We start from the raw sequence: 13,272 nt of genomic DNA, 5'->3' as shown, positions 1-13,272 counted from the left end.
CACTTTCCCAGTAACTTGAGGTCTTCTTCAAGATCACCACCCCATTTTGGACCACCACACTCCCGCTAGGGAAGAAGGGTATAGATTTAGAGACAGCTGCGTAGCTTAGAAGTCAGAAAAAGAGGCAAAAGATGTGATGGAAACCAGAAGTGCTGGATGACAGAATGGCTGGCACAGAATCACATGAAACCCCAATTAAAGCCGCAAGGGAAGATCCCACTCCTTTGGAGCCCAAAGCTGCTGGTCTCCACCACAAGAGCGATCTGCCTGAGCCAGCGCAGATCCGTCCCTGATGCTCCATGCCCGCCTGCACTGCGGTACCTACAGTTTTCTCCTCCTGATGGAAGCAGGACTGGATCCCCATCCCTTCAGTACCGTTGTTCCCAAATGACCACAACAAAACGCTTAGCTGTCCACTTTCCCAGCACTCGAGCTTGCCAAAGTTCAACACTTGCCAAAGATATCTTTTAATTAAAGTGTCGAAAACTGACAGGATTGATCACAGAGATGGTTTCCTCCACGCTCAGCTGTCTCAGATTCTAAACTCCTTTTTCAGCTACTTTTTTTGACCACTTAATTAACAAGTGGTTCATCATCTGACCTGCCAAGAGAAAGGTATCTCAATCTCCATGAAAAAAGCCAGAGATTGGAAAGAGTCAGCAATTTTTCTTTCCTGTCCTTATTTTTTTCATGCTCAAGTCTATATATAATTTTTTTTTGATGATTTCATCCAACATAGATCACTCTGATAATTGTGGAATTATTCGGCCATGGGAGTTATTATTCAAATATTTTTGCCTGCCTTTTTTCACCATACAAAATAGCCATGCATTTTTTCTTCTCTTTTTCTCCTACATCCAAAAATAAATAATCAATCAGCCCAAGTAAGGTTTATTGCAAGTGGTTTTTTGTATGGTGAACTAGATTTGTGTTGGGAAGTCACCTGCATTTTAAAGGAAGCAGATACTGAAATTACGTGTGGGAGAACAGAATTTTAGCAGTACAAAGCATTTCTTCCTGACCTCATTCTCTTCACCCTTTCTTTTAGTTTGCTGACCAGCTGGGAACATTGCATGGATTTTACAGCCTGACACATGCTGTATGCCTAACAGGGGAGTACGTGTTGCCAAAGCCCTCTTGGATGCTATAACGTACAGAATAAAAAGGAAAAGAAAGACCACGACGTGAGCTAGACTGTCCCCTTCCCAAAATGTAGAAGCAGGAAAAGCTTCAAGGCGTGGGGGTAAGATTTCCCAACAAAGCATCTTTGCAGCACGTCCTCTCTACAGACAAGGCTCTTGCCATCAGACCCTTTTTCCTGCTCCATTACCTCCTTCCAGCTGCTCTCATTTCATCTCTCCTCTGATTTCAGGGCTGATAAAGCATTTTAATGCTTGGGGAAATTGGCACTTGATTGAGAAGGACATTGAGAATAGGGCACAGAAGGCTGCAGTCCATGCAGTGCAGCTATGTGGCAGAAAACCACTGATGTGGAGATGTCATCTTCTTTCCACCCATCGCCCCAAGCACAGAGTGTGCAAGAGCTGCGTGGCACATCCAGCATGCAGATTCCCTCCATGATCCCCAGATTCCTCCAACACTTACTTTCGTATGGACTCACAGTGGGCATAAAGACTCTCCCAACACTGAATTTTCATCTAGATTTTGTTATGCTGCTCCCATCCTTGCCCTGTCATTCCTATGACAAGGCAGAAAAGCCGGGGCAAAATGTCTTTGAGCCACCTTTTCCCCCTCGTCTCAGTATTTGTTTTTAAGGCATCCTTGTGCTTTTTAAACCCTTTCCAGTTACCCCAAACCTTTTTGGGATTAATTAAACATTAAACAGGGCACACAGAGGTTTTCAGCAGGTGTACAATACAGTGAAAGCAAGCCGACAAGCCCCAACAATTCTGCTGCAAGTGCCCTTGGCAAAGACCCAGGTTCCCACTCGCACGCTCGCGCTGCGCTGCCTAATGGGATCGCTTTGCATGCACCGCACACCCCTGGAATGCAGCAGCTCCTCGGCCAGCGCCAGCACGGTAGATTAACAGAGGTTACCTTTGGTGCCAGACTTCTAAAAGCCTGCACAATAACGCTTTGACAGCTGTCCAATCAGTCTGTATACGTCTAGATACATAAAATACCCGAAGCACTAGTCTCCCATTTACCGAGGCTGTCTAAAAGCCAAAAGTACATTACTGCACCAAAAGCTGCAACTAGAACAGAACCAGATTAATACCTGAATTCCTATTAACCTTTCATTCACTGAACACTGCCAGAACTTTACTTTTGTGGCTTGAGATACATTAAATGTACCACACCTATGCATGAATCCATATGTTGCTTAGGAATGCTTCTGATGAGTTTTAAATTCATTCTCAAGCCCTGTAACAGTACATTTGACATCAGACTGAAATGCTGCAGCCTATCTTTTCCTTCAGACTCAATTATCTAAAACAAAAATCTCCAGATAAATATTAATTGTCTATTATTTATTTTGATTCTTCAGTTAATACAAAAAAATATCAATGCAAAAGTGTGTGATGCCAAAGGCAAAAGAACATTATTACAAAATAAATTACAAAACATTCAAGCATCCCCCGCATCCTACCCACCAGCCATTTCTCTTTCCACACCTATAATGAGAGCTAATTTAATCTTCAAAGTATCCAGCAAGGAAAAATATTGTTGAGGTTTTGGTACGTTACGTTTTTGCCTTTAAAAAAAAAAAAAGTTGGAACAACATGAAAAATTATTGTCTCGAGGGACGGGGGGTGTTTACAAAAAAGTCATGTTCGTTTTTAACTGCCTTGACTTCAACGTGCCCTTTATTTCATTCAACACTCTCCATCACCACAGAACAGCAAGATTGTTACTCCATCCCCTCCTGAAATATTTAGAGAAATAAGAAAAAAATGTGTTTTGCTTTCCACCCAGGAGGCTTATGAAGCCATGCTGTCAGACACCACCATCCTTCCGGTTCATAAAGAATTCCTGTGCACTCAATGAGCATTCAACTGGCATTTTGGCACCATGAGTTATTTATTCACCACATTTTTTTCCCAAAGATCCACAATCTAAAAATGCAAGATTGCAACCTCATTTTCCAAAAGCCAAATAAACGGATATTTATTTGTGTACTTGGGGTTACGCTACCTGGAATAAAATGCCAAACTTATCTATCTGCCTGTCTCGGGACCTATGCTGGTCTTCAAATAATTGATAAAAATAATAAAATACCTAAAGTCCTAAAGTTCACAGTTCAGGAGCAGGGCAAATCCCTTCCTGTGAAATGCATGGCATTTGATGCTGTAAAAAAAAAAAAAATTGAACTAGAGAAAATGTTTTGAACTCTTTCATGCTTGTAGTTTCCAGGTTTCTAGGAAATGGGGTAGAAACTGCAAGGATGATTTATAGCACGTGCAACATTTCAGAAACATCCGAACTCCAGTCAGCGTGTGAGGCGGAGACAGCATCACATCTAGCAACTGGCTTCGAGAAAAGGACATATTGTACCTGCAACTCAAAGCCTGTGGGAAGGCAACATATTATTCCAGCTAATGGAAAGGGTTCAGGTTATACACAGTCCTGTGATTCAGTAAAAACCCCTGGATTAATACGACACAGAGTATTCAAATGGCTGCTGCTAAATATCTGAACCTTGAACTCCTTCCTCGTTACTGCTTTCTCTCCCAGGTCTCTTAGAGGTGTAGGAGGGTGGTGATAGCAAATTCAGTGCTATAATTCTACTTCCCCAAAGCTCATTTCATACAGACCCCGTTATTTTCTCACCCAACCCCATCCCTTTCCAGGGACATCTGGCCACACACCTAATAGCCCCAGGAAGGGTCTGTTGAGCAGTCCCCGAGGCTTTAGAGGTCCCTCAGCCTATATGCTCCACCAAGAGCTCAATGTTAAGTGTGTAAAGGAACAACAGGAAGCCCACATAACAGCGCCTGTGCACGGTCCCTTGCTCCTCCCCACCACTGAGGCAGCTGTAACATTAAAACAGCAGTTGCAGCTAAACAAAATTTCTGCCATTTCCCCAAGCCTGGACTTCTTTCCAGCACCACAGCTGTAATTCCAGGACTTGGCTCCATTATTACGTTTATATTAATGCACAGGGGCAGATTTTACAACACATGGCACAGTAAGAATATTTTATATGGCTTACAGGAAGCCAAGAAAAAATGCAAATTTGGGTCACAAAAGTACTGTCAGCATATTGTGCCTGCCTCTTTGCCAACACCAGTTTGCTCCCTCTGGTATTTTATTATGTGGGTTTTTTTAATTACTACAGGAGACTGAACTTCAACTTGCAGGTCATTACAGACTCTAACAGAGAACTAGCAAGGCGTTTTGGGAAAGTCCAAATTTTCTTGTATAGGAACCTGTTTCTAGCCATATTACGCTGGATTAATCCTTAACCAGTGGCTATTGCTGACCAGCCTTCAGGCTTCAGGATGAATTCCTGTGAACTTGGGCTTCATGTCACCCAAGTTCAAATGCATACATCAGAAACACAGTCCTTCCTACACATACAGTATTGAGAAGGGAAGGATGGCACCACCAGAGAGAGGATAATCACATCCCTGTTTCTTGTCATCCAGCACCCATCAGATCAAACTTCAGCTACCTAAAGGCCAGGCATCTGATCTAACTAAATCATATAGGCTTGTCGTATGCCATCTTCAGATAGGACTCATCTACATATAGGACCTTTGTACAGATAGGATGGATGTGCTCTCTCCTTCGGAGGTCTGTTGTTTCTCTCTGTTGACAGAGAGAGCCCAAATGACCAGCCATGTAATAGCTGAGTTTAGGGGAGATGAAAGCTCCCAGGGTGTCATCCTAGGACAATGACACTAAATTAGGCTATACCAATCTCTAACATAATCATCTGCCAGGTAGAGTAGGATTTGCAGTGGAAATAGCAATGAATGCCATAAAAAATTAGGTGACTTAGACAATATATATGCTACTAAATAGTAGAAACAACTAAAGACTAAACCATTGTAATGCAATGCCTTCTTGGACTCTACCTTGAAATAGTTTTGAAGGAACAGTGATACGGGACCAGTTAAGGTTCTCCTCCACCACTAGCTCTCAGTTCCTCAGTTCCTTGGCTTACAGCTTCACGGGATCTGTTGGAGATGCTGCAAAGTCTACCCCTCCCACTGATGTATGCAATTTGAGGAAAACTGATGTGCGTGTGGATTAAAGAGCCCTTGACCTGCTAAAACTGCCCCCTCCAATATATGAATTAAAAAGATATGAGATGTAGGTGGTTTCTCAGGGAAGGTGACTTTATATTATACACCTAAATGAACTCTGCCCAGAGGGCATATATACAATTACATATAATCTATATCCAACCTTCAGGAGCTTTTCCGTTTGCTCCTTAACTACTGTAACAGCTATTAGCCTATACCACAGTGAATTTCCACTCCTCGTACCACCTTAGTTGTGCCAGTCAGGTGGGAGGGCAATGCCCAGAGTGGAAGTCAGTAACAAAGTCTTGTACCCTGTCTAGAGACACACAGTGACTTTTTCTTTTGCTAGATTGTGCTTGGACCATAAGCCCATCATGAAAAATTAACTACAACTACACACGAAATTAAAAAAAAGAGGTCTCAGCAAGTCATGACTTTTTGCCGGGCTCAGAAGAGGCACCACAATTATCGTGCAGCTGGAAAGTGCTGAGATGGTTTTAATGGCATCTGCTGTCTCTTGATTGACAGAGCATAAACATTTCAGAAATACAAGCAACAGCACTGCAGCCGCACAGCACCAGGCAGCAATATTTACCGACTGCGACCGAGCTACTGCTATCAGTCACAAATTGCACATCTAGCACAGGCTTATTCTGATTTTGTTTGAGAAATGTCCTCTTTGGGATGAAGAGGTATTAGCAGCTTCACAAACACTGTCAGCTAATCAAAAAATATTAGAGAAACTCTCCACAGCTTAGTGGTTTTCTGTCACTTGCTCTAGATGGTAGGAACGTGTGGGAATGAATAAATGTATTAATACACAGCAGCCTGTCAGGAGCCCTTGGCACGCCGCGAGCCCGGGTACTGCATTTGCCAGTCAAATGTGCCTGATGCTCTCAGCATTCCCTGACAGCAACCCGCTCGCACGGGAGTCGGCGTGAAGTCTGCTTTTAAATGGAAATACCTCGCGTTATGGTTCCTGACACTAATTTCTACCTAAGCCATACCAGATATTTCATTTACAGGCCTGATGCAGCTGCGCCCTTTATTGAGCTCACGTTTACGCTCATTGACTTGAGCCACACTGTGACTTTTCTTACGAAAAAGCACCGCCCGTAAGTGTGGCAATGACTGCTCACATACACAGTAGGAGCGCTCACTAATTTCATCCCCGCTAAGTTCTGCCCGCTGCCATCCAGGTGGATGAAAGATGCCTTTCTGGGCTCTGAAAGACCCTCATTCTGGGGCAGAAACAGGACTGCTGGACCACAGGCTGGGTGGGGAGGGAGGCCAGCGGGCAGCAGGAGGGGATGCGAGGGGAAGGGGAGGAAAGGGAAGAAAAGCACTGTTGGAAAAACAAGAAATAAAGTGAAGTGAGGACTCTTTCCATCAACCTCCTTCTCTTTTCCTTCCTTCCAAGGTCCTCTCAGGCTTTTCTGCCACTCCTTTTTGATTGAGAGCTTCCTACCTTCTCCCCCTTCTCTCGTCTCCTGCCTCTACATTGGTCTTTTCCCTCTTCTAACACAAAAAATGGTGGCAGCGACAGAGCCTGCTGCCAGCAAGGCACGAGCCGTGGGCAGTTGGGTGACACCTCTGCCAACTGGAAGCTGCTCAAACAGGGAACTGCAACGCTGTGCAGGGGTGTCTTCCCTTGCTCCACGAGGGAAAACCACTGCACAGATGGATGCTACTGTGGGAATACTGGATATTGAAAGGGAAGCATTTGCCACCAAGACAAAGAAACTAATAACATGCCAGCAAACTGTTTTGTATAAAGGCAAACAAATCTCTCCTGTACAAAATGGGACGCATATCCAAACGGTAACCTTTTCTGCGCTTTGGCCTCTGAAACAGAGCAGCTGCGTGAAGAGAATTTAGGAAGTGCTTTTAAAGAGAAAAACATGTGGTTTGGGAATACAAAAACAATAGACAATCTACCTTCTGTTGACACTGATATTACGCATCGATAGTATGTAATCGTAGACCAAGGAAGAAGACAAATTAAATAAGAAACAATCCCCTCTTGCACTTATTTCTTGCCAGTAAATTCTTCTACTAAAAACCTCTACTAGCAGGAAGAACATGCAGTATCTGCTTTCTTCTGGTACTCAAGACTTTTGACACTCTCGTACCCGTGCACGTTACAGGACTGCAGTTCTGCCTTGAGGGGAGTATCTTTTGGTGTGAAACACGGCTCACATCCTGCTCCCAGTTACACCGATGTGAAACCAAGGTGCTGGATTTATTCCAGCAGAGGGAACAGGGAACAGAAAACAACAAAGCCATTTTTGAAGACAGAACTGATTTGAAAAAAGGTGAGATCCCATCACGGAAATCAAAATAACAAACACTGAAATGTATTTTGCCTTCTGATATGTTCCAAAAGGAATGCCCCACTTTGCTGCAAGCCATATCTATGTATAAAAAAAGCCAGAGGAACTTAAACAGTGTCACAGCCTTAGGACTGATTCATGTGTTTGATCAACACCTTACCAATTTCATGACAAATTACCAGTCAGTACCATTTAATGCAAAAAGTTGTATACTCTGTGATATTTGGGTAATGCTTGATATATAAAACGAGATTTTTCAGTAGCAGGTTTTTTTCAACTATTTAATACAAATTTCTTGCAGTTTTTGTTGCATTACAATATTTTTCATTACTTTTGAAATTCAGTGGCAATGTAATATACCTTTATGTGGAGACTACCAAGACAGTTTCTCTGAACAGAGAGTAATTTTTATGTTGTTATTCTGCTGGTTCCTATTAGATTCATATGCACATACATATTTAATATTTTATATCCTTGCATCTTTGTAATGCTAATTGTTCAGTAAGAACAAAACACATTTAGGCTAACTTTCCCTTTTGGTATTCCTGCACTAACTATGGGAAGAATTAACCTTAATTATCTGTGAAGCATCACATACACTTACAACACTCTGAAAGTAATAAGCCAAATTTTGAAGCTTCTCCAAAGCTCAAAATATTCTATGTCCCACATGAGTATATTGGTGCACAGCAGTACTGAGGGACACCTCTTTCTAAGGTATAGGTTGATCCATCCTATTCTTTGTTGTTTCTCCATCTCAGAAAAAGTTCAGAGCTCTGTGCCTCAGTTAATGTAAGTGCACCTCAGCTACTTACTTAATGCATTTTGCAACAGAGAACGTGGCAGCCACCTGAAAAATCAACCCTCTGCAGAGGCTAAAATTGATGGCCATCCTCTGGTTTTACTCGGTCTTCCAGTCAACTCCTTCGGAGTTTGATCTGCTTGTGTAGAAACTCAGTCACGGCTTCAGCATTTGGCCCAATAATAATAAAAATTTTAAAAAAATGAAAAAAAAAAAAGTGAAGCCTCTCTTCAAGGAAAATATCAACATCACAGTATCTTCGATTCTCCATTGCCCAGTGTCTAATTTAGTCACTAGACAAATGAAAGAAAATGAGCGTTTAGAAACACTATGGACTTCTGTAAGGTCCTCAAGTTTCTCCGGCACTCCTTTGTGCTAGACTGAAGGGCTGGCTTTCCTTTTAAATAGCCAGAGAAGATCCAGTTTGAACCAGAGCAGGATCAGCTGGCTGCATAAGAAATCCCTGGAGAGGAGAGGAATGCACAGAGCTGCAGCACTCTGCCAGGCAATGAGCACCGCTCCAGCCCATAGTACAAACCAGGAAAGCTGCCATCACCAACAGACGAGCTTCAGAAAAGAGGAGCTGAAATAGTTTAATATACTGGTGCCCACACGCAGTGTCCACCCTACACCTCTGATGGGCGAAATACAGCAGAGGAGAGCATGTCCGCATATCTCCTTTGCTTGGCATTACAGCCCTGGACTGGGAACCAGTGCAGCTGAGATGCTGCTCACATTTGCTCCTACCACCGAGGCAGCAACCTCCAGCAAAGGAGCCGTGCTGACAGCAGGGAGCAAAAACTTCTAAAGACCACCACAGACCTTTGCTTCAGTGCCCACAAAACAAAGGCTCTGGGGAAGCCACCAGGGTGGTCTTAATCACTGCAGGATCCTCTCCAGGCACCAGAATTTCTCAGGTTCACAATGGCAGAAGAAGTGGCTAAACGGTTCAATAAGCTCCTGTCCTGCCTACACCAGACTCTTCATCCTGGGCCTCGTGATTTAGACCTTTTGGGACCTGATAGAGCTTGGCCATGCTGGACACTGGGAAAATATAGGCACAATGGGATTAATTTATTTTCACAAACTAAAAATGTATTGTGCTTTTGGAAAGAAATTCATAAATATTATGCTTCCATGGAGTAAAAACAATATGTACCAATATAATTTCTGCCCCAACTTAGGAAACGTGTTCCCAAATCCAAGATTACATAAATGTGTTAGTGAGCACAGTTTTACATGTACGTAATTCATTCTTTTTCCTGATGTATTTGCAGGTCAAAATGACATGTGTGATAGTTCTTACATGTTTGTAATATATCTCTACCTGAAAAGCAGCAAATTATAAAAGCAGATTCTGCATAAGCTATCAGATTGCTGCAGAGGAAAAAACAACCGATAAAATAAAAGAACCTCCCCGCAAAACCAAACAAACACTGATCTCACATTTAAAACTGTTTTCCTGACTTTTTCTCTCAAAAAATGCATAACATTAGTTGTGTAAAAACTAAACCACCATATGAGGCATATTTTAAAGCCTCATATAAACAATGAAGCTTTTATGGCATCCTCAGAGCAAAGAATGTCCAAATATGGCTGAGTTAAGTACCCTGAGAATTAACTGCTCTTAATAAATTCACTGAAGTTTGTAAGTCCACATTTACCAAGAATCAGAAGAGAAATAAAGGGAAGGGAACATGGTTCAACTCATTTTCCTGTACCATTCTCTAAAGATGTTGTGTTATAAACTTCCTCCATATCTTGGATGCTGGAGGCGTCTGTGGAATCTTGGTCGCTGACTACAATTCCTACCGAAGAAAGGCTAGAAATGAAGGAGTGCATCTTTTTTGCATAAATATCCCTAATGTTAAAATAAGGTAGGTCATTACATTTCTCTTTGCGATCATTGTTGCATTGGTCTGGATCAATATCTTTTTGTTTTTGATAGTACTTAGAGAACTTATTGAAAATAATGGTGATTGGAAGTGCTACTACTAGTATTCCGCAGATAATGCATAGGGTGCCAAGCAGCTTTCCAGCAAGCGTGACCGGGTAAGTGTCCCCATAACCAACAGTGGTCATGCTGATGGTTGCCCACCACCAGCAAACAGGGATGCTGTGCAGTTCTGATGAGTCATCATCTTTCTCCACTGAGTAGACAAGCACTGAAAAAATAGAAATCCCAACTGACAAAAACAAAAGCAGAAGTCCAACTTCCTGATAGCTATGTCTCAAAGTGGCGCCTAAAGACCGCAGTCCTACAGAGTGCCTGGCCAGTTTCAGGATGCGAAATATCCTCATTAACCTCAGGATCTGAACCACTTTCCCCATGTTTTCAATATCTTCACTTTCTTCTTCCTTCGTGTCCACAGCCAACGTGGCATAAAATGGGATAATAGAGACAAAATCAATGATATTCAGTGGTTTCTTCCAGAACTTCTTTTGACTCGGAGCAGTGATGAGCCTGATTACTAGCTCAGCCGTGAACCAGATGATGCACGTAACCTCCACAGCTTCCAGCACAGGGTCTTCAATCTCCCTGTCATTGGCGTCCAGCCTTTGAAACTCTGGCATGCTGTGAATGCACATGGCCACGATTGACGCCAGGACGACACTGAGGGACGACACGGCAATTAACTTGGCAGACAAGCAGTATGCAGGATTTTCCATTCTGACCCAGATCTTCTTTCTTATTTCACCAAAACACAGATTGTCAAACTTTTCCAGCTCTTTATCAAATATGGATGACTCTTCGTTAGAGGAGTCTATACTTCTGTCATTGCTCTTCTGATCCCAGTCTTTCTCAGGACCTTCTTCTTTCCTTTCTTGGTACCGATTGCTGCAGCAGGAATCAATAAACAGCTCATTTATCCCCCAGTACTCTATTTCCTGGCAGAAGGAAAAGACACAAAGTTCTTCCATGACATGAAGTTTGCCCGTGTAGTAAAAATTCAGAACATATCGGAACAAGGAAGGATTCCTGTCAAAGTAATATTCTTTGTCTGCAACACTATAATCATCACACAGTTCTAGAATAGCCTCTTCCGAATGGCATTTGAGAAGTTTCCCGAGTCTGGTATGGGGAAATCGGAGCAAGGTGCTTTGATCCACTGATTGTTTAAAGCCACCCACATTCAAGTTGATAAGTTCTGCATCTTTGCCGGGTCTGCGGAAAAATTCACCATAAACCATTTTGAACAGAAGAGTTCTACTTCCACAAGATTACATTGAACCTGGAAAGAACATAAGATACTGTTAGAGCATTTGATTCGGTTTTGCTCTTGTGACACATTCTTTTTTCTGTCTCTGGTTACTGTGAAATGCTATAACAAAAAAGAAACTAAATGATGAATACCATTATTCAGCATTTCACAGAAATAGGTTTAAATCAGTTTGATGGTTTAACACAGCTTCAGCAAATTTGAAAGCAATGGGTTCTGGTTTTGGTCTCCTTAATTTTTTCTAGTGTGGAGGAAGAATGCCTAATTCATCAGTAAATCAGTTTCTGTTCTGCTATCACATTGAAATTAATAGTCATGAAATAAGTTTACTTCAATGATGTAAAAAATCTTTAGTTTAAAGACAGAAAACGTGTCAATGCACCAAAACATTTAGGACAAAACTTAAGAGCAGGTGTCTCTCAATTACAGTTTCAGTAAAGTTGTATTGATTTATACGATGTTGCAATTTACAATCCACTGCTTTCAATGTTATCTGATTGAATATGGTCTGCAATTACTTCTGTTGTCATATGAATTAATTTCTTTCTAGAGTCATCCACAGAGGAGCATTCCGTATTCTTGAAAACATACCAAATGTGCATTCGGAGCTTTCCAATTCCTGGCTTCAGAGTTATGTCTAGCACATATTTTGGTATCTGCACTGGCTCAGGATATTTTTCTACCTGCCTTCCTACTCACCTGGAGTGCCACAGCCCTCTAACGACCTTGGTCAGTTCCAGAAGCAATTCCTATTCTGCCACAGCATAGCCATAACCACTATGGTAATGCCGACAAGTCGGTGTTGAAATGTCATTTCTGGAAACAGGAGCTTCCAGACATGGAACTTCCAGAGAAATGTTGCCTCAGCAAGTACCTGTAGATACCTGCAGAGAGATGGAAGGACATTTCAATGTTTCATATTTTACTGTAAGTTAAATCATTCAGCTGAAACTGAATTCAAAAAGGCAGATACAGTTACTAGCAAATAAGTTAACTTTTTCAGGAGAACTTCACTCTTGCTTTCCCTCTAAGGAACAGTTGTCTTCAAGCCAAAACTGGCAGTTCTTACACTTGTCATGAGATGATACATAACTTCTGATCATGAGGAAAGCAATTTTTTTTTTTATCTCTCACACTTAAACATTAATTGATGTATACTAAGCTAATTTATTTCAATTTAATATAGAAGTCAATGAATTTTAAATGTGACGAGAGAGCATCGTAATTCTCTAGTCCTAACAGATGGACCCATATCATGCAAAGAAATTGCTTTGGTGCTCTTTAATGTCTTGGGGAAGCTACTCGAGGAACAGACTGCAATTTCTATACCTGTCCATCATTCAGTGCTTCCTGCAACAGCACCAATTATGATTCAAAGTTGGGACATGTCTGAATATTTTGAATAGTTTGAATATTTTTTTGCTGCTCTTCAAGGTCTCCTGACTCAGTTAATGAAGGTCATTAAGGTTATATCTATTTCCATGTTCGTAGTGTGTGCACCATGGTTGCATCCCTGCTGTATGTCGGCATGAGAGAGGAGCGCCAGCACTGTTTTACATAAAAGAAACCTGGGCATTTTCCTCAAACCAGAGTCACTGTAGACTTCAATAAGTGCCAGAGTAGATGGTTGGGATACTAGGCCTCATGGGTGAGCCCCAGTTTACAGCAACAGAACAAGCAGGAGGCAAAAGAAAGAGATAATC

The 13,272-nt window shown here is 42.0% G+C and overlaps 1 protein-coding gene across 3 annotated transcripts in view; it reads right to left on the bottom strand.

Moving 5' to 3' along the window:
• Nucleotides 1–2,511: 2,511 nt before the first annotated feature.
• The window catches only part of KCNS3 (potassium voltage-gated channel modifier subfamily S member 3), a 29,535-nt gene continuing 18,774 nt past the window's right edge, over nt 2,512–13,272 (bottom strand). For all 3 annotated transcript variants that reach the window (XM_063330525.1, XM_063330524.1, XM_063330523.1), the window contains exons 2-3: nt 12,269–12,453; nt 2,512–11,581 (exon numbers count right to left, since the gene is read on the bottom strand). In XM_063330525.1, the coding sequence (XP_063186595.1) occupies nt 10,056–11,540 (1,485 nt within the window). In that variant the 5' untranslated portion in view covers nt 11,541–11,581; nt 12,269–12,453 and the 3' untranslated portion in view covers nt 2,512–10,055. The remainder of the gene's footprint in view (nt 11,582–12,268; nt 12,454–13,272) is intronic.

This window comes from Chroicocephalus ridibundus, chromosome 3 (genome assembly GCF_963924245.1).
Source record: "Chroicocephalus ridibundus chromosome 3, bChrRid1.1, whole genome shotgun sequence".
NCBI classification, from domain to species: Eukaryota; Metazoa; Chordata; class Aves; order Charadriiformes; family Laridae; genus Chroicocephalus; species Chroicocephalus ridibundus.
Note: the sequence above shows the minus strand (reverse complement) of the source record. Positions and strands in the feature narration are given on the sequence as shown.